An 18,202-nucleotide genomic window follows, 5' to 3' on the forward strand; every position below is an offset into this window, starting at 1 on the left:
CAATCATTGCGCACCACCACCAGTGATCGTCAGTTGACTACAGTGCTACCATCTCCACTGCAGCAAGAAGACTTCTTGTAAGTGTCATGGACATCCATCAAAGCAACCATTCTCTGAATATAGTTCAACAGCCATCTCTTCTAGACTCTTCACTTGACACATGGGTTTTGAGACAATTCGTACGGACCAACCATTTTGTCTCTTTTTTTAAGCAAGCATTTCATTAACATAAAATAATCATTAACACCTCATAAAAAAAAAATGAGACAATGGGAGAAAAGGTTAGTCCCCACCCATATGTGGGGTGCATTGCAGTTTATTGTTATAAACTATTTGAAGACGAGACCAGCATTCTCGTCTTCAAGATTTTCAGTCAATCAATAACATAATTGGATTGGTGTCATCGTCTAACCCAAGTAGCCGGCGGCCGGAAAACATCACATGCAGCTGTGACATCGGCTATCCCAATCATTGTGTCTATTTCTCCGTTCTTTTCTTGATTTTCATTCCCAGATATACAGGCTAAACTAAATACCACCAGCAGTTGCTCCAAAGCTAATATTCATGCAATCTATCAAGACTAGGCTTTTATTTATTTTTATATATTAGAGACTACTTATTCGTATAAATCCTTTGTTTTATATATTTGAATTTCATCCGCTTTGCTGAAGATCAAGACCGTATACATTAACGATAGCTGGAGGCGTTCAGCCTGGATGTTTTACTCATATTCTCCTGCAAACACAATACGATCCAATACTATACAAAATGTAGTTAAAACGACGCAATGGCAAATGCCTTTTTATCTTTGGATGACCACACAGGGAGTGAGCACTCGGTTTTCAGGCAATACGAACCAAAAAAACATAAAAAGAAAACAAAGCCATGGCCTTCATGATGGCTTATGTGCATGCCTGCTGATTTATTTTTAATTTTAGAACTTGACATTCACTCTTATGGCTCTATTATACGAGTAAATATGTTTAATGCAATCCTAATTACTATGTACACGTTGAATGACAGCTTACTTTAAATGTGTATTAAACCATTTAATACATCATATCTTGTATACGGGTACTATTCCAAGGAGATAAAAGCATTTCCTCATCACACTTGCAGTAGCTTCGCACAGTAAGAGTCTGCTTGTTTCTTCAGCTGAACCAACGACCTAAACAAGTTTCGATATAACAAAGTTAATCGGAGAGTTTTCGTGTTAATATTCCCTCACTCACTTTTGTATCTTTTGATGCATCTCCCTAGAAATAGGAACTTGATTATGCCATCTCCGTGAATGGAAAATCAAGAAAAAGAAAGATAAGACCAAACAAATTCAGGAAGCTAGTTGGCTGCTTCACCCTCAACCCCCTTTAGTGCAACTTAATCAACACAACATGAAAAAAAAGCAGTGGATTGCACGTATGTGGACCATACCTGACAGTTGGAATAGAATTTTGTAAAGTTTTCTGACAAATTATAGAGGTATTCACACAACACGTTTGGCAGTAGATTAGTGCAGGCCTCCTCAACATTCTGAAAAGTGGAATGGCATTTACGGCAGTCAGATCCACGCATCATGGCAGCTAATAAAGCAACATGGATCCCAAGGTCGAGAAGTATGAGAGACAAATTCTTCTGATGCAAATCTTACCTCAGAAAATTGTAGCAGATGAAGCCCCAACGCACGCTCATCCGCATGATCCAACATTATTGCCCCAGTCTATCTCAATCAAATGGAGATACAAGAACCAAAGAACAGCATTAGACTTCAACTAGTTGATTAACTAATTATCAACATGAAGACACCACTTTCATGTGCAAAACAGAAGTCAAAAATCTAAATCTGGCAAAAAATAGAAGTCAAATTTTGTATGTAAATGACATCGGAATTCTCTCGTGTATGCACACCATGCGCCAAGGTGACACCCCTCTTTTCACTTTTAATTTATATCTCGGTATAGTCACTCATCAAGAAAAAATGCAAATGAAATTTGAAAGGGGCAGGGAAGGGTGGGGGGAGAGGTAGAGAATCAAAAGCAGAAAAAAGTGGCAAGAAGTACTGCTGTAGAGAACGTTTTATAACAGTCATGAGTGGAAGTTATAGCAAAATTATACAGGCATTCAGGATTACAGACTATATATAGCTTCACAGGTCCAGTCAAAGTTCAATCCAGAGTGACATTAATTCAGGTGAAGCTAGAGGCAAGCGAAACTTAATTGTGAACATATGCAAGCACAACATAAAATCTTCAGGTACAAGTACGGCTTGAAGTAGGAAGAGAACTTACATTCTTTAACTCCTCAATGTTTTTACCAGATTTTCTGATGATTGAACAGATTCAAGCATGAGCATACAGCAAGTATACAGCAGTATTGCCCTGTACATATCATGTTTAGGGAATTCAGAAACAAATATAAGTGAAAGTTGTGGTAATAAAGTAGCAACTACAAATGCTCACGACTATAGTGTGCATGGGGGGAGATAAAATAGACAAGAAAAGCTAATAATAACTAGCAGTAATTGCTTGGAAAAAACTATAGTAGTCTGCTTCATTTTTTCACATGTGAGATTTTATTAGAGAGCAACATGGACGCTATCCAAGTACATAGAGAGTACACATGAAATTTGCCAAAGCTGAAAAAGTACTCCGCTTTATAGCCAGACTCTGAACATGATTCATAAAATCAATAAAAGAGCAGTAATGCAAATATGAGTAGGCATAGGCAAAAGGATTCTGTAACCTAAAAATGATACAATAAATTAATAGCTTTCATGGCTTAGCTTCAGACAATCTGCACACCAAAAATGAGTGAATGGTAAATGCACCTTATCATTTAACATCTGATCAAAATTAAAGGTGTAATTTGTCAATCTGTTGTTCTTCAAATCAGCATACCTGCCAAGACCATTTAAAAGAATATCAGAGCGCTAACACTCAGAAAAGGGAAAGAATGTTTATTCCAGTAAAATATAAAATCCAGGAATTAAACCACAACTTTTTTAAGCATAACGTTAACAATGGTGCAACAGAAAATTGTTGGATGACTTCATTGACCTAAAAGATTTTTCAGGAAGAATGAAAATCTTTCACTTTCAACAAAAATGTAAATGTCACGATCTATTTCACTTAGGGTCTGTTTGGCAACACAATTATTTTCAAGTATTCTAAGATATTCTAAGATATTTCATTTCCAAACATCACTCAAACACAAAACACTTTCAATTTCAATTTCAAATCTTCAACTTTTTCTTCTAATCATTACCTAATCATTACAATTTTTCCAAACTCCAAACAAAACACAAAAGACAATACTACTTTTTCAAATTTCAAAACAAAAATTATATTAAAAAATTATATTCAAACAATTTTTAAATTTTATAATATTTTTATTCAACTTTTTTCTCTCTTTTCCCAAAACCTAATAAAACATTTTAACTCAAACCATTTCACTACTATTCATAGATTTACTAAGATATTCTATGTATCCAAACGGGCCCGTATCCCCTAGCTATAAAAATAAGTATAAGAATAATAATGATACCCCAGTATTAGAGATCAACTAAAATTCGACATAACCATTACTCTGGGAAAGATCGCTGTTTGAATTAGATACGTGCCAGCAGGATACCCCAACATCATAAGACAGCAAGACATTTGACATCTTACAATTGTGATACTTGCAGGCCATACTAATTCTGCAATTACTTCAACACTTACGTATACTATTGATGTAGATGTACGAGTATAGGTAGCTTACTTAACAGCACCATAACCGACTGCCTCGGCAGTTTGCTCAAGCTCCTCTTCAGTCCATTCTACATCCTTACCTGATCAAGATGGAAGAAATATTTCCAGCCTTCTGAAGTTTATAAACATACATAATTGTTATAAGGAAAGGAAATAGGCACATCAAGGATCCTACATCTAAGAACTGTAAATTAGAAGGTGTCATATATGTTATTACAAAAATAAAACACACAGAACCACGCTAGTGACAAATAAAACAAAAGATAAGTCATACCATGATCAATAATGGCTGTTTTACTGCGACTCTTGGCTTCATCAAGTAAGTCAACTAATCGAACAACTTCAGTGTTTCGAGTTCGAAAGCGCTTCCCATCTTCTCCAAGAACAAGACCAAAACCCACATGGCTAACCTTAGGGTATGTGTTATCCTCAGCTGGAAGCCAACCTGCACGTTTGGCAGCCTGAAATATATAAGCAAAAGCGTCTGAAGAAAACTTAGATGACATGGCGAACAACATGAATGAATGACAAAGTGATAAAAGATATGGCTTTGGATACATACCCTAAACACCATATCAAAGTGCTGTTGCTGGCCAACGTCAGTGAGATATATAATCCACTCAGCTTTCTCTTCATTAAGGCGATACCTATGCATTGCAAGCAGCACTGTCAATAGCTTATTATCACTCCCCACCAGCAACTCAGCAGTCAAATGGTATTACAAACTCTATAAATAATTACAATGAACATAAAACTAGCAGCCTCATCTCAAATGAACATGTTAGTGAGAGAGACACCTCACACACCTTTACACTAACCAATTCAGTGATAACAGTCAACCATGATTGACCAGAATCAATGCAAAGATATTAGCATAACAGGAGTTGGTAAGAGATGGGCGGGGGAGGGGGGAGCCTGCAATTTAAAATAATCATTGCAAGTGGAGTTGGAAAGATGCCAATTTGAAAATTACAATTACAGGAATGTGAATTTATCTCAACCTTCCAAAAAACATTATTTAAAGGAAGACAGCTTTTTTAAACAAAATGGCAGGGACGAGTACAAAAGTTAGGAAATTAAAAGCATCCAGCTGAACAACCAGATATGCCAATATTCCAAACTATCAACTATCCAAAATTCCAGCTTCAGGAAGTTAGCAAAACTCCATTAGGCCAGCCATCAATCCATGTTAGATATCAACAAATATACCATATCCCATCCAATGAGCATAGGTTATGCGATTAACAAAAAGTTGCATACATAAGCACACAAGCTCCACATGCTCACAAAGATGCAAATTATTGGAGATCATCAAGCTGCAACTATGGCAATTCTAACGCCAGTACCATTTTTTGTACTATTTTTTTAAAAAAAAACTAAATCATACAAATCCAATAGCAAAGGAATGGAGCAGAAGAAATACATCTATAAGAACGTTTAAAAGATTTTAAAGCTAAGTAATCATCTAAATCAAGTAATAAGTTAAAACCTTTTTTATATAATTAATAAGAATTTTATTACCAAGAAAAGGCACAGCCCAAGTACCCAGGATGTATACAAAAGAAATACCTACTACACTCTAGAAAGCAGGAAACTAAGACAAACAGATTAAATTAAAACTAAAATGATAGTAGCAAAAAACAACTAACCAAAGAGCTGCTAGATCAGTTGAAGCATAATTGTAACCACCATCACTCTTCACAACAGTAAGAGGTATATTGAACCCTTCAATAAAGATCACACGAGCACACTGACTGTCCTCAACTAAATTTTTACTAGTCAATTCCTTCAAAACGTCAGGGATATATGGATTGTAGAAGCTCTCCCCCTGCCAGCAAGAAATTATATATGTGTGAGTATGCATATCCTTATGTTGCCAACTTTTCAGAAACTTGGCATAAATATCATAACTAAGATCCTTGTAGTCCATATGAAGCAAAGTTCCATCTGTATTTCATGCAACTTTCATGAGAAAATCGATAATTTCGTAATTGTGAATTTATTCAATTGCAACATTAATATAAAGAGGTAATGTGCTGTGCAATAACTCAATATAGCATGTATGTCATCGCACATGCAATGTTGAATACCACAAAGGCACTTCAGGTACGGCAGCTTTGTTTGTAAAGCTCGCGTAGCACTAACAATGTAAATTCAACTTCCACAAACCCTTTATCCTCCCTACCCTCCACCATAAGACAAAAGAAAGTGAAATCAAACATATATCTTATTTAGCATAAGATGATTCTGGCCACTTCAACCCTCACGGTGCATTCAATTCTGTTACGTCTAGAATTCATATATATTTTAAAGTTGCATTGTCTATTTTAAGGACCTACAGACCTAATCTAGAATAAAGTTTATTAGTAAAATTGACCAAAACTCAAGGCAGAAGTTAGAAGTTTCCAAAATGCAATAGTCAGGTCACATCATGCAAGTTTCCAAAAATTTCCCATTTGATGATTACAATGTATAGGAGAAACCAGAAGTTTATAACTTTCCATGCAAAAAAATTTGTATACCTTTTCCTCTAAATGAACTCCAAGGTGTTGATAAACCCTGTTATACTCATTCCGACTGATTTCACAAATCTGTGCCCATGCCCTATGATACTTAGCTTCACCAGCCTGTCAAAAGTTGAAATTTGGCAGATTTTATGAACCCTAAATATTTAATTAAATTTAATTATTAAAATATTTTAAAGGTATTGCATTGTCTGAGAGACAAACTTCAGTGCTTAAGTTCAAATGTAAATAAATCACCTGTAGTCGAACCACTGCCTTTTTTGCCTTCTCCTTAAATTCACGATCACTGTCAAATCTCTGTTTTGATGCCTTATAGAATGCCTATAAAAGTATCATTCAGGTTAGAATCAAGATTCATAACTTAATATCTCATTTTGTAGAATGTGTGATAAAATTTCATTATACATGCATCAAAGCATAAGAATCACATGGTGGAAATGCCCTATCATATTAAAAAGAATGCAATGCCCTTCAAACATCTTCACTCGCACTTTCAATTTGCACGAACCGACTTCAGTGCTTAACGAAGCACATTTCCAAACAAAACAATTCGTTTCGACCCATGATCTCCCTAATATCACCTTTTTTTAGAAGAAGAAGAATTATAATAGATAGATTATTCAAATGTAACCCATCCTAAAGATTTGCTACCTTACTAAGAAAGAAAAGCATAAAGAGCAACTCTGTGATAGTGACTATATAAACAAGTTTTGTCAAAATCTGAGTTCTGCAGCTTCCTTTCTGGGATTAAAATACTAACATGTGTGGCTACCTTTTATCAAGAGCGCATCTTATATGCTGGAGCATGAATGAATTCATCACTATTTACTTGCACTTGTTTGGTTCAAATTGTATTTGTGACCCAAATTGAACCTTTAGGTTAGAAAAGGAAGAAGAAAAGATCCATCAAGACCCCACATAATCTTAATGCTTTCACTTACCTGCAGATCCCCGACAGCTGTTTCATTAGCATCTTCCCAGTTTGAAAACTTTTCGAAGAGGAATTCAATCAACATGCCAAACTGCAAAACACAGAGGACGACTTTGAGCTATATGGTAGTGGTACTGCTACAATACTTTTCTGATAAGCAGTGAAATTTCATTAAAAAATGCAAAGCCCACTCTCCAATACACAAGTTGTATGTATACAAGAGAGAGACCTATATAGTAGAGAGACAGATACAAGAAAATCATGTAAATTGAGCCCATGAAAGTCTATAGAAGCTGTCCAAATGAGTATCGAAAAAGAAAGTCTTGAATCTTCCATCGTCTGTTCACAGTCCTAAAAGTTATATTATATGTTTCCCTCCAAATACACTATAAAAGGGAAATAGGAACCATTTTCCACAATGCTGCAATGTATGTTACTGGAATAAATGAAAATGGGGGATATTTACCTTTGATATAGAAGAACTCAGTTCAAGATATTATAAATTCACATCATCCATTTCATTATGGATGAAGTTGACATCAACCATAAACAACACAGCATTCAGACTTGCACAATGAATATGAGTTACCTAGTCTCTAAAGTATACAAGTGTTGGATCCAATCTTTACAAGCAATCTAGAAGGTGAATGTCATTATGAGGTTACCTATGCGACAACATGGAGGCGGCAAACAAAAGCATCAAATTATGCTTATAACATGCCCTTCCTACCGGGATTAGGAGTGTTACTTAACTACTTTCCATAACATCAGGTAATAAGAGTTCTAAAAATTTTAACATCTCAAAAGAATATATGTAACAGATGAAACATATCTAATCTTAAGGGAAGAAAAACATAATTTCATAAATAAGTATAAACAAAATCCCTGCATTATAAACACTTATTCCAATCTTCACTAGATCAATAAGTGTCCTCTACTGACTCTGGCCTGCAGACTCATCCTCATATTACCTGGGACATTATAAAACATAAAAATAAGAATGAGTCAAATATGTGAATAGCATCAAACTCTAAAAATTTTTCACCTTGTATTTCCTTAAAACATTTTGAAACACATTTAATATCATATGCACATCATCAAGAGAAAAAAAAAAACACTTATCTCTGCCCCCTTTTATAAAAAATATAACTTCATTAAAAAAATGCAAAAGGAGATCGAGGTACTGCTTCTCCTATTGGATGTAAAACACCCTGATAAACTACAACTTCTCAGTGGTTTGAACATCCACCCCTCCAACTTCAGTACTATCGCATCCTCTACAAACATTTAATATTCATGCATTCATACATTATAGTTCTTTCTTTCTTTTCATTATTTACTTTCTCATAACTTTATAACACGAGCCCTTTCAGGACTTCACAAATCAAAGACATTCACTTAGCTTTCATAACTAACACACATATATATAGCATATGCATCAAATTTGTAAAACTAAACTTGTGAACATATCATATAATAGGCCCATAAAATGGGCTTACAAGAAAGGCTCTAGTATCATAACATATAACTTGGAATTCATTAGAGGAAAAAATGCAACATTTTACTTCGAAAGGAAAGGACATGATCACATTACTTAGATATTGTGATGAATTTAGTCTCTTCTTGAGATTGTCAAGATGTTAAGCTTTATTGTTTATTAGAGTTTTGATGCCGTTATAATAGTAAGTGTATCATATTTAAGTAGTTAGAAATATTTTTAACTTTATATAAATTTTAAATGCTTACATATTTAATATAATAAATTAATTTATATTATTATATTAAAAATAAAAAGGCCTCGTCTTCAATTTTTGCCATAGGCCTTATTTTATACCAGGCTGCCCCTGCCTTGGAGGAAAAAGGCTGCATGAAAATTGGTGTTTCTAGTACTCCTAATCTGTTTTAAGATTTTTAGGACTCCCATCCAGCTTAGACCTATACATGGGGTCAACTCCCTTCAACCAGATCAATTTTCCTCTACACAAATTTGGTTTTTCCAGAAAAAAAGACTCCTGGCAGTCCTTATTCTCTTTTCTAAAATAACTTTCCCCTATTTTTCTGATACAAATTAGTTTTACTGATTTACCAAACTTAACAAAAAAATACAAGGAATATTTTGACATCCATATCAGAAAAATTCCTAAAAATAGAAACCCTAGATAAAGGGCACCCTAGTTTCCAAAAATAAAAACCCTAGAATCTGGGGTGTGACACAACCTTTATCAAATTAGGAAGACCTATAGTATGTTAGATGATGGCAAACTTGGAAGAGAAGTTTTATTCGACAATTTCTGTCAAGAAATCATTTTGCTTTTGAGGTCCATAACTACGAGTTAATGGATTTGACTCAAAAGAAACATGAATCAATGAGATTATATGCATAGAGCAATAAACTATAATCATAAATTGATCCATTATTAAACATAAACAGCTACTACGTAATAGATGTACATTATTCATAATAGAAATACCTGTGTCCCCCAGTCACCAACATGATTTCGCCGAAGAACTTCAACACTTGAAAACTCGAGCATACGGGCAAGCGTATCCCCAATAATTGTAGATCTTAAGTGGCCTACATGCATTTCCTTCGCTATATTGGGAGATGAAAAATCAACAATGGCCCTTTTGATTGGAAGCCGTGGTGCCCATGTATCGATACCATCAACTAACATTTTTTGAAGACTCTGCAGCAGCAATATTTACCTTTAACCAACCACAAAAATTGGTTTATCCTTCTCTTCCTTTACGTGTTCCCTGTTTTGGTGATGATATTGATTAGTAAAGGTAAAAGAAAAGTTCCTTCCCTCAAAGGTAAGCAGAAAAAAAACACAGATAAGTTCCAATTACAGCCAAAAAAATGTTAAAACATGTGCGCTCACCTTGGCCCTCCAGTCTTTTGATAATACAACATTCACAAATCCTGGCCCAGCAACAGAGCATGATTCTATCATTTCAGATTGAGGAAGGTTTCGGATTATGGCATACAAAAAAAAAAAAAAAAAGTAGAGATAACTATACAATACTATTAAATTAAAATCTAACAGACATTAGAACATAGTTGTAAATGTCAATACCTGTCCAACAGATAGAGGACCCTTCAACTCGTTTTGCTTTCCTTTTATTTTAGACCATAGGCCCATTGCGTTATTACTGCAACGAAGATAAAAGTCCCTGATTAGCACCAAAAAAACACTATAGGAAACCTGAAGCCAAGATTTAAATGCATGTCTAACACTCAGGCAAATTCCATAAATACAATTCGCATATATTCTTCATACGCAGATGAGTGCCATACCACTGGTAATCACCAAATTTTGCAGTGCAAGCAGCAACCAAAGGCTCTACATCTGGCTCATTAGGCACTGTTTCCTCGAGTGCTGCTTCAAACAGTTTTGCCAACTGTCGCTTCACATTCCCGACAGTATGTTCCTCCTGTGCCAAAATTCAAAATTACTTTTTCAGCAACAACTCAGTCGCATCGGGTGCTGAAACTAGCAAAGCAATTATCACCAAAAAAACCAATTGATCGCCCACAATATTGCAGATACACGCTTGAATAAATAAATTATCTTTGGGTGGCTGGGGGGAACTAACAGCAGTATGTAGGTTTGAGTTACGTTAACTTACATTTTCCATTGTCGAAACAGATTGTATCTCTGTTGCCAAAAATGAGCCGCCTAGATGTCGCCCACAACCAGTATGTCTAGTTTGGCATCGACCAAATCAAATTATCACGAGCTCCATAAGCAACCTACTTCAAAACAAAGTAAAGGACTATAAAAACACAACGAGAAATGGTGCATAGAAGAGACAAAAAAAAACAAACAAACGGTTTGCAATATTATGGTTCAGTTCAGTTGCTACCCGAAGCGAATAAATCCACACACACACGCACACTCTGGATAACTAACATTGAAATCACAGATGGTGGAAACCGAAAAGAGTAATCAAATTGAAAAACAAGTTCCTACTAGAGATACCCATAAAATAAGAGTGTGAGAGGCGATTGAAGGAAAGGAATCAGGTGGAGAAACCGACAACGGCAATTGGGCTCGGGACGACCCTATCGACTTTCCTTTTCTTGTATAGTTTTTGACTTTGTCCCTTTTGTTTGAGCTTAAGAACGAACTGAAGATACAATAGTAGGTGATGGGTCCTTTGACTCCTTTCCTTAACGGGTAAGATAGCGAGTCCTTTCCTTCCTAGAAGGGTAAGGCGGTGAAGCAGGTTTAGTTCAAAAGTTTCAGCCGAGTTTAACAGTTAACAACAACGGAGAAACGGAGAAATGGCAGATGAATTGGCTAGGCTATGGGAAAGTTTTACCTTAATTGGAGTAGAGAAAAAAGAGATAACCTTCACAGAGGAGGAAACCAGACGTGCAGATGCAAAAGCAAACAGGTGTCTACTTCTTCATGTTCTTATGGAAAAAAAAATCTGAATAGAGAAGCTTTCAAAGCAACTATGACCAAAATATGGAACCCTGAAGGATTTATAAGCTTCAACGAAGTAGGTCCTAACATTGTTGAATTTCAGAAGGAAGTGAAACATTGATAGGGTATTAAAAGGATGACCTTGGTCTTTTCATAAAAACTTAATTTGCGTTAAGAGGTGGCTTGAATCTAGTTGAAATAGCGTCTTTGTAGTATATCCGCTCGAGCGATGGTTCTTTAGCTCTAGCGGAATGCAAGTAAGAGACTTCGCTCAATACTGCTCAACATTTAGCTTAAGCAAAATGCAAGTCAGAGACTTCGCTCAATACTGCTCGACATTCAGCTCGAGCGGTATACAAGTCTGAGAGTTCACTCAACACCCACTCAACAATTAGCTCGAGCAGAGTGCCAAAACCCTACGTTCGCTCGAGCGCCACTCGACTACTCGCTCAAGCTAATGTTCTCAGCAAGGGTCCGCACCGATTTCTATAAATAGGAAACGGCACTTACTTTATTTTTTCACTTCAGTCATTTTGAGTTTTACAGATGAGTGATATTTTGTGAGAGTTGAGAGCATAGAGAGTTAACTTCTTTGTGGAAGAAGTTTTGTATTAAATCTCTTATACTCTATCTTTGTTTATAGTGAAAGCTATAATACCGACTCCACCAGTGGACGTAGGCTTACATTGAGCCGAACCACTTAAATCTTGGTGTTCTGTATGTGATTGTTATTATTTTCTTTTGTTTATTTTCGCTGCTATACTTCAAATTAGTCTTTGATATCTGGTTATTCCCAACAAACTGGTATCAGAGTGTGGCTCTGTGCGAGATCTGGAGGGATAGCTATGGGTAAGTTTGAAGTAGAGAAATTTGGCAGTCAGAACAATTTCAGTTTATGACGTATCAAGATGAAGGATTTACTACGACAACAGAATTTGTCAAAAGTATTATAAGAGAATGTGTCTGATGATTCTCTGGCACCTTTAAAAGAAGAAGAAGAAGAAAAAGTACATAGTACTATTCTTTTGTCATTATCAGATGGAGTTCTAGGGAGGTTGCTGATGAGGAGATTGCAACTAGTCTTTGGTCTACACTTGAGAGTCTGTATATGAAGAAATCTCTCATCAACTATTTATATATGAAGCAACGACTATACACTCTAAAAATGAAGAAATGTACTCCTATCTCTGAACACTTAGATGAATTTAATAAAATTATTATGGATCTGAGGAATATTGACATTAAGCTTGAAGAATAGGATCAAGCATTAATTGTTTTGTGTTCATTGCCCATATCATTTGAAAATTTTGTGAATTTCATGTTGTATGGTAGAGATACAATTTCCTTGGCATATGTGAAATCTGCTTTGAATTCTAAAGAATTGAGGAATAAATTGAGTGTGAAGGGCACTGATGAACAAGCCAATGGTTTGTTTGTTAAGGGTTCCTCAAGCAGGGGTAGATCCAGTGACAAGGGTTCAAAGAATTACAGGGGTAAATCCAATGGCAGTTCACAGTTGAAGTTTAACAAGAAAAATGTTTAATGTCATTACTGTCATAAGTTTGGTCATTATAAAAATGAGTGTCCTAAACTGAAAAACAAAGATGAAGGCACTAGTTCCTCTAATGCCGTTAGCGTTGTTGATGAAAAGTCTAACGGCTCAGATATTATCTTAGCAATTAGCGATTCCAGTAGTTGCTTCAGTGACAAGTGGGTCATGGACTCAGCTTGTACATTTCACATGTGTCCCAAGAGGGACTGGTTCACTAATTATGAACCAGTCAATGGTAGTTCCGTTTTGTTAGGGAATGATGTGGCTTGTAAAATTGCTGAAATTGGTTCAGTCAGGATAAAGATGTTTGATGGGATTGTCAGGACATTGTCTAACGTCCGACACATCCCAGATTTGAAGAAGAATCTTATTTCTTTGGGCACTCTTGATTCTTTGGATTTTAAGTACACTGGTGAAGGTGGAGCTATTAGAGTCAGTAAGGGCTCCATGGTTGTGATGAGAGGAGATAAGACAAATGGTCTTTATTTCCTTCAGGGCATTACAGTGACAGGTTCAGCTGCAGTGTCTATTTCAGATGATCTAGACTCAGATATCACCCGTCTGTAACACATGCATTTGGGTCATATGAGTGAAAAGGAAATGTCTATTCTGAGTAAGCAAGGTTTTTTATGTGACCAGAAGATAGGAAAACTTGATTTTTGTGAACATTGTGTGTTTGGAAAACAGTGCAGGGTTTAATTTTCTATAGGGGTTCACAGAACTAAAAGTACTGTGGACTATATTCATTTTAATCTTTGAGGTCCATCTTCTGTTCTATCAAAAGGTAGAGCTCAGTATTTGCTTACATTTATTGATGATTTCTCACAAAAAGTTTGGGTTTATTTTTTGAAGCAGAAAAGCGATGTATTTGTTAACTTTAAACAGTGGAAGACTTTGATTGAAAATCAGACATACAAGAAAATAAAGCGACTTCGAACTACAATGGTATGAAATTTTACGGAGGTGAGTTTGATGAATTCGGCAAAAATAAGGTATTGCCAGGCATCGCACAGTTAGACATACTCCATAGCAAAATAAGGTAGCTAAACGAATGAACAGGACTCTCTTGGAGAGAGCCCACAATATGCTTTCTAATGCAGGCTTGTCTAAGGAGTTTTGGGCTGAATCAATCAACACAGCTTGCTTCCGGGTCAATCATTCTCGAGTCACAGCTATTGGTTTGAAAACTCCAAATGAGGTATGGTCTGATACTTCTGCTGATTATTCAAATTTGAAAATTTTTTGTTATCCTGCATATTTTCATGTTAATGATAGAAAACATGAGCAAAGGGCAAAGAAAAACATATTCATTGGATATGCCAGTGGGGTGAAGGGATTTAGGTTGTGGTGTACTGAGCCTGAATCACCTAGGTTTGTAATCAGCAGAGATGTTGTATTTGATGAAAAATCCATGTTTAATCCGAGAAAGGAGTTTACTATGTCTACAGGTAAAGAACAGGATATTGACAAGAAGGTGGTGTTTCAGATGGAAGCACCACAGGGGCTATCAGTTGGTGCCCAAGATCATGTTATTGCAAATGAGCATGATTCTGATTCTGATAGCAGTGCACATGGTGAGCAAGACTACAATATAGCTACTGGTAGACAGATTAGACCACCTCAGAGATATGCTCATGAAGATATGGTGATGTATGCTCTTACTACGGCAGAAGACATTATTGGTCAGGAGCTTTCTAGTTATTCAGAAGCTGTCAAGAGTAAGGAATTTGCACAGTAGTGCTCAACTATGATTAAAGAGATTGAGTCTCTTCACAAAAACCAAACATGAGATTTGGTTGTGTTGCCGAAGAAGATGAAGACTGTTGGCTTCAAATGGGTCTTCAAAAGAAAAGAGGGAATCCAGGGTGATACAGATGTAAGATACAAGGCACGCTTAGTTGCTAAGGGCTTCAGCCAGAAAGAAGGCATCGACTTCAATAAAATTTTCTCTCCAGTTGTGAAACACAGTTCGATTAAAGTGTTACTTGCTATAGTAGCTTTGTATGACTTAGAGCTATAACAACTTGATGTTAAAACAGTGTTCCTACATAGTGAGCTAGACGAGTCCATTTACATGCATCAGCTAGAGGGTTTCATTGTTGAATGTAAAGAAGATCATGTGTGTAGATTGAAGAAATCATTGTATGGTTTGAAGCAGTCTCCAAGGCAATGGTATAAATGTTTTGATTCCTTTATGATTGATCATGGTTATTTAAGGAGTAACTATGATAGCTGTGTTTATTATAGGGAGTTATCTGATGGGTCTTTCATTTATTTACTACTTTATGTTGAGGATTCGCATATTGCTGTTAAAGGCATACCTGACATTGGTTTGTTAAAAACCTAACTCAGAAAAGAGTTTGAGATGAATTAGGTGTTGCAAAGAAGATTTTGGGGATTGAGATCCACAGAGATAGGAAAGCTGGAAAGTTGTACTTGTCCCAGGGAAAGTACATTGAGAAAGTTCTTCAGAGATTTGGAATGTCTAATTCCAAACCAGTAAGTACACCACTTGCTACACACTTTAAACTTTTAGCTTCCTTATCTCCTCAGACAGATGAGGAGGAACGGTTCATGGCTAGTGTTCCTTATTCCAGTGCAGTTGACAGTATAATGTATGCAATTGTTTGCACTCATCCAGACATTTCACAGGCAGTGAGCGTTGTTAGCAAGTATATGGCTAATCCAGGTAAGACTCATTGGCAGGTTATGAAATGGATACTCAGGTATTTGAGAGGGACTTTGGACTTTGGCTTAATATTGATTTCAGTTCCCGAGTTACTGGTTATCTTGATTCTGATTATGCTGAGGACTTCGATAAAAGAAGATCATTGACAGGTTATGTTTTCACTTTGTGTGCGTCTGCTATTAGTTGGAAAGCAACACTGCAATCCACCGTTGCTTTATCAACTACAGAGGTAGAGTACATGGCAACAACAAAGGCTATTAAGGAGGCCATTTAGTTGAAAGGCTTGATCAGTGACTTGGGACTACAGCAAGATGGGATTTCAGTATTCTGTGACAATCAGAGTGCAATACATTTGACTAAAAATCAAATGTATCATGAGAGAACGAAGCACATTGATTCTAGGTATCATTTTCTCAGACAAATTGTTACAAAGGGTGTTATAGAGATTCTGAAGATTGGTACTTCTGAGAATCCAGCATATATGATGACAAAGCTAGTTGCAGTGTACAAGTTCAAACTCTGTTTGGACTTCATTGGTGTTCGGAGTTTGTGATTCCCTTAGGGGATTTGGTGGAGAGGGTCGGTTCTGTGGTCATAGGTTTTTTTTGTGTTGGGCTTGGTAGAGTTCAAGCCAAGGTAGAGTAGAGATTTGTTAAGAGGTGGCTTGAATCTAGTTGAAATAGCGCCTCTACAGTATGTCCGCTCGAGCAGAATGCAAGTCAGAGACTTAGCTTAATACCGCTCAACATTCAGCTCGAGCAGAATGCAAGTCAGAGACTTCGCTCGATACCGCTCGACATTTAGCTCGAGCGGTATACAAGTCTGAGAGTTCGCTCGACACCTGCTCAACAGTCAGCTAGAGAGGGGTGCCAAAACCCTACGTTCGCTCGAGCGCTGCTCGACTACTCGCTCAAGCCAATGTTCTCAGCAAGGGTCCGCACCAGTTTCTATAAATAGGAAACGACACTTACTTTATTTTTTCACTTCAGTCATTTTGAGTTTTACAGAGGAGTGATATTTTGTGAGAGTTGAGAGCGTAGTGAGTTAACTTCTTTGTGAAAGAAGTTTTGTATTAAATATCTTGTACTCCATCTTTGTTTATAGTGAAAGCTCTGATACAAACCCTGTCAGTGGACGTAGGCTCACATTGAGCTGAACCACATAAATCTTAGTGTTCCGTGTGATTGGTAAAAACTCTAGAAACCAATGATGAGGATGGAGGCATGTTGCACAGAGAAACTGCTGAGTGGAGGGAGGGAGAGAGGAACGAAGCATGTGAGAGAAAAATAGGGAGGAGAAGAAAATGAGGGAGAAATTCTAGGGAAGAAGAAAATCTCAAGGTGGGGGAAAAGTAGGGAAAATAAAATCACTAACCTCATAATGAAAATGACATCGTTTTCTTCTAGGCATGGGCTTCTTTTGTGGGCCTGGGCTTCAAGTATGGGCCTTAGGCCTGAGTAGTACAGGCTAGCTACCTACACTCGACCCGCTTAGCCCACCCATACAAGCCTTGCCTGGGGCAAGCGTGGCAGTCCACCCACATAAGGTGGGCAAACGGGTAGTAATGAAGCCCTTTAAGAAGACTAAGGGTGGGTGGGGCATTGCCCCCTCCGAATTTATATATAAATATATATTACATATTATTTTAAAAAAATTATTAAATGAAACGACTTCATTTTGTTTGAGGGTAAAAATCTCTCCTCTTGTGTCTTTGTCTCTCTCCCATGCCTCTCAGTCTATCTCATCTCTCTCTCAGTCTCAACTTTTCTTTTTGTCTCACTTTATCATTGTCGCTTCTCTCAGCGTCGCTACACCATCGTCCTCTTCATTGTAACTTGTAAGTAACTCGAAACCCTAAAATGCATAGACATTCCAGATTGTCTTACATGACCAATGGAGGATGGGTTTGTGTTTTGGATGCTTTGGAGTTAAATTGTGAGCTACCATTTTGATTGTTCATTGTGATTTTTCTTTATTTCTGAATCTTCGATTGTGATTTGATTTTGATAGATGATTTAGGGTTTCAATCCAAAACCCTAATTTAGGTTAGGATTTAATTCGAACACCTAACTCAATCTATTTTGGGGTTTCAAATTGAAACTCCAAACTAGGAAGGGACTAGGAAAAGCTTGAACACAATTCCGACAGTGATGTATATAAGCACAATTGAAATTCCTAGGGAGTTATATATTTGTGTATTGATAAGACCATTCACTATTTCTTGAAGCTGGATCTCGGCCCCAGATGAACCATATATCCAAGAAAAACTATGAACCAGAATAGAAGAGCAAGCCTACTCATCAGCAAATATTGCATAGTAGCCTCA

At 36.6% G+C, this 18,202-nt stretch overlaps 1 protein-coding gene across 5 annotated transcripts; it reads right to left on the bottom strand.

The window, feature by feature from the left end:
* Nucleotides 1-9: 9 nt before the first annotated feature.
* LOC121251073 (arginine--tRNA ligase, chloroplastic/mitochondrial-like) lies at nucleotides 10-11,174 on the bottom strand. Of its 5 annotated transcripts, none has more exons than XM_041150386.1 (17): nucleotides 10,833-11,174; nucleotides 10,501-10,637; nucleotides 10,280-10,355; nucleotides 10,085-10,186; nucleotides 9,674-9,889; nucleotides 7,213-7,293; nucleotides 6,509-6,592; nucleotides 6,269-6,373; nucleotides 5,396-5,574; nucleotides 4,309-4,393; nucleotides 4,021-4,207; nucleotides 3,757-3,826; nucleotides 2,825-2,894; nucleotides 2,286-2,375; nucleotides 1,649-1,717; nucleotides 1,432-1,530; nucleotides 10-57 (listed from the first exon to the last, which is right to left on the bottom strand). In XM_041150386.1, exons 1-14 carry the CDS (start codon nucleotides 10,839-10,841, stop codon nucleotides 2,337-2,339), a joined length of 1,440 nt encoding a protein of 479 aa, XP_041006320.1. In that variant the 5' UTR covers nucleotides 10,842-11,174; the 3' UTR covers nucleotides 10-57; nucleotides 1,432-1,530; nucleotides 1,649-1,717; nucleotides 2,286-2,336. The 5 variants fall into 5 exon arrangements, with proteins under 5 accessions (XP_041006320.1, XP_041006319.1, XP_041006318.1 ...); XM_041150385.1 differs by lacking the exon at nucleotides 10-57 and adding an exon at nucleotides 606-735; XM_041150384.1 differs by lacking the exon at nucleotides 10-57 and adding an exon at nucleotides 868-1,168.
* Nucleotides 11,175-18,202: the final 7,028 nt, after the last annotated feature.

The sequence above is a fragment of the Juglans microcarpa x Juglans regia genome, chromosome 2D, assembly GCF_004785595.1.
Source record: "Juglans microcarpa x Juglans regia isolate MS1-56 chromosome 2D, Jm3101_v1.0, whole genome shotgun sequence".
In the NCBI taxonomy this organism is placed as follows: domain Eukaryota; kingdom Viridiplantae; phylum Streptophyta; class Magnoliopsida; order Fagales; family Juglandaceae; genus Juglans; species Juglans microcarpa x Juglans regia.

What these genes read in the sequence shown, in the direction of transcription:
- LOC121251073 (XM_041150386.1), bottom strand. An exon ending in CAAAAGACTGGAGGGCCAAG is followed by an intron (nt 9,890 to 10,084) that starts GTGAGCGCACAT and finishes TTGCTGCTGCAG; the next exon opens with AGTCTTCAAAAAATGTTAGT. An exon ending in AACAGCCATTATTGATCATG is followed by an intron (nt 3,827 to 4,020) that starts GTATGACTTATC and finishes CATCTTGATCAG; the next exon opens with GTAAGGATGTAGAATGGACT.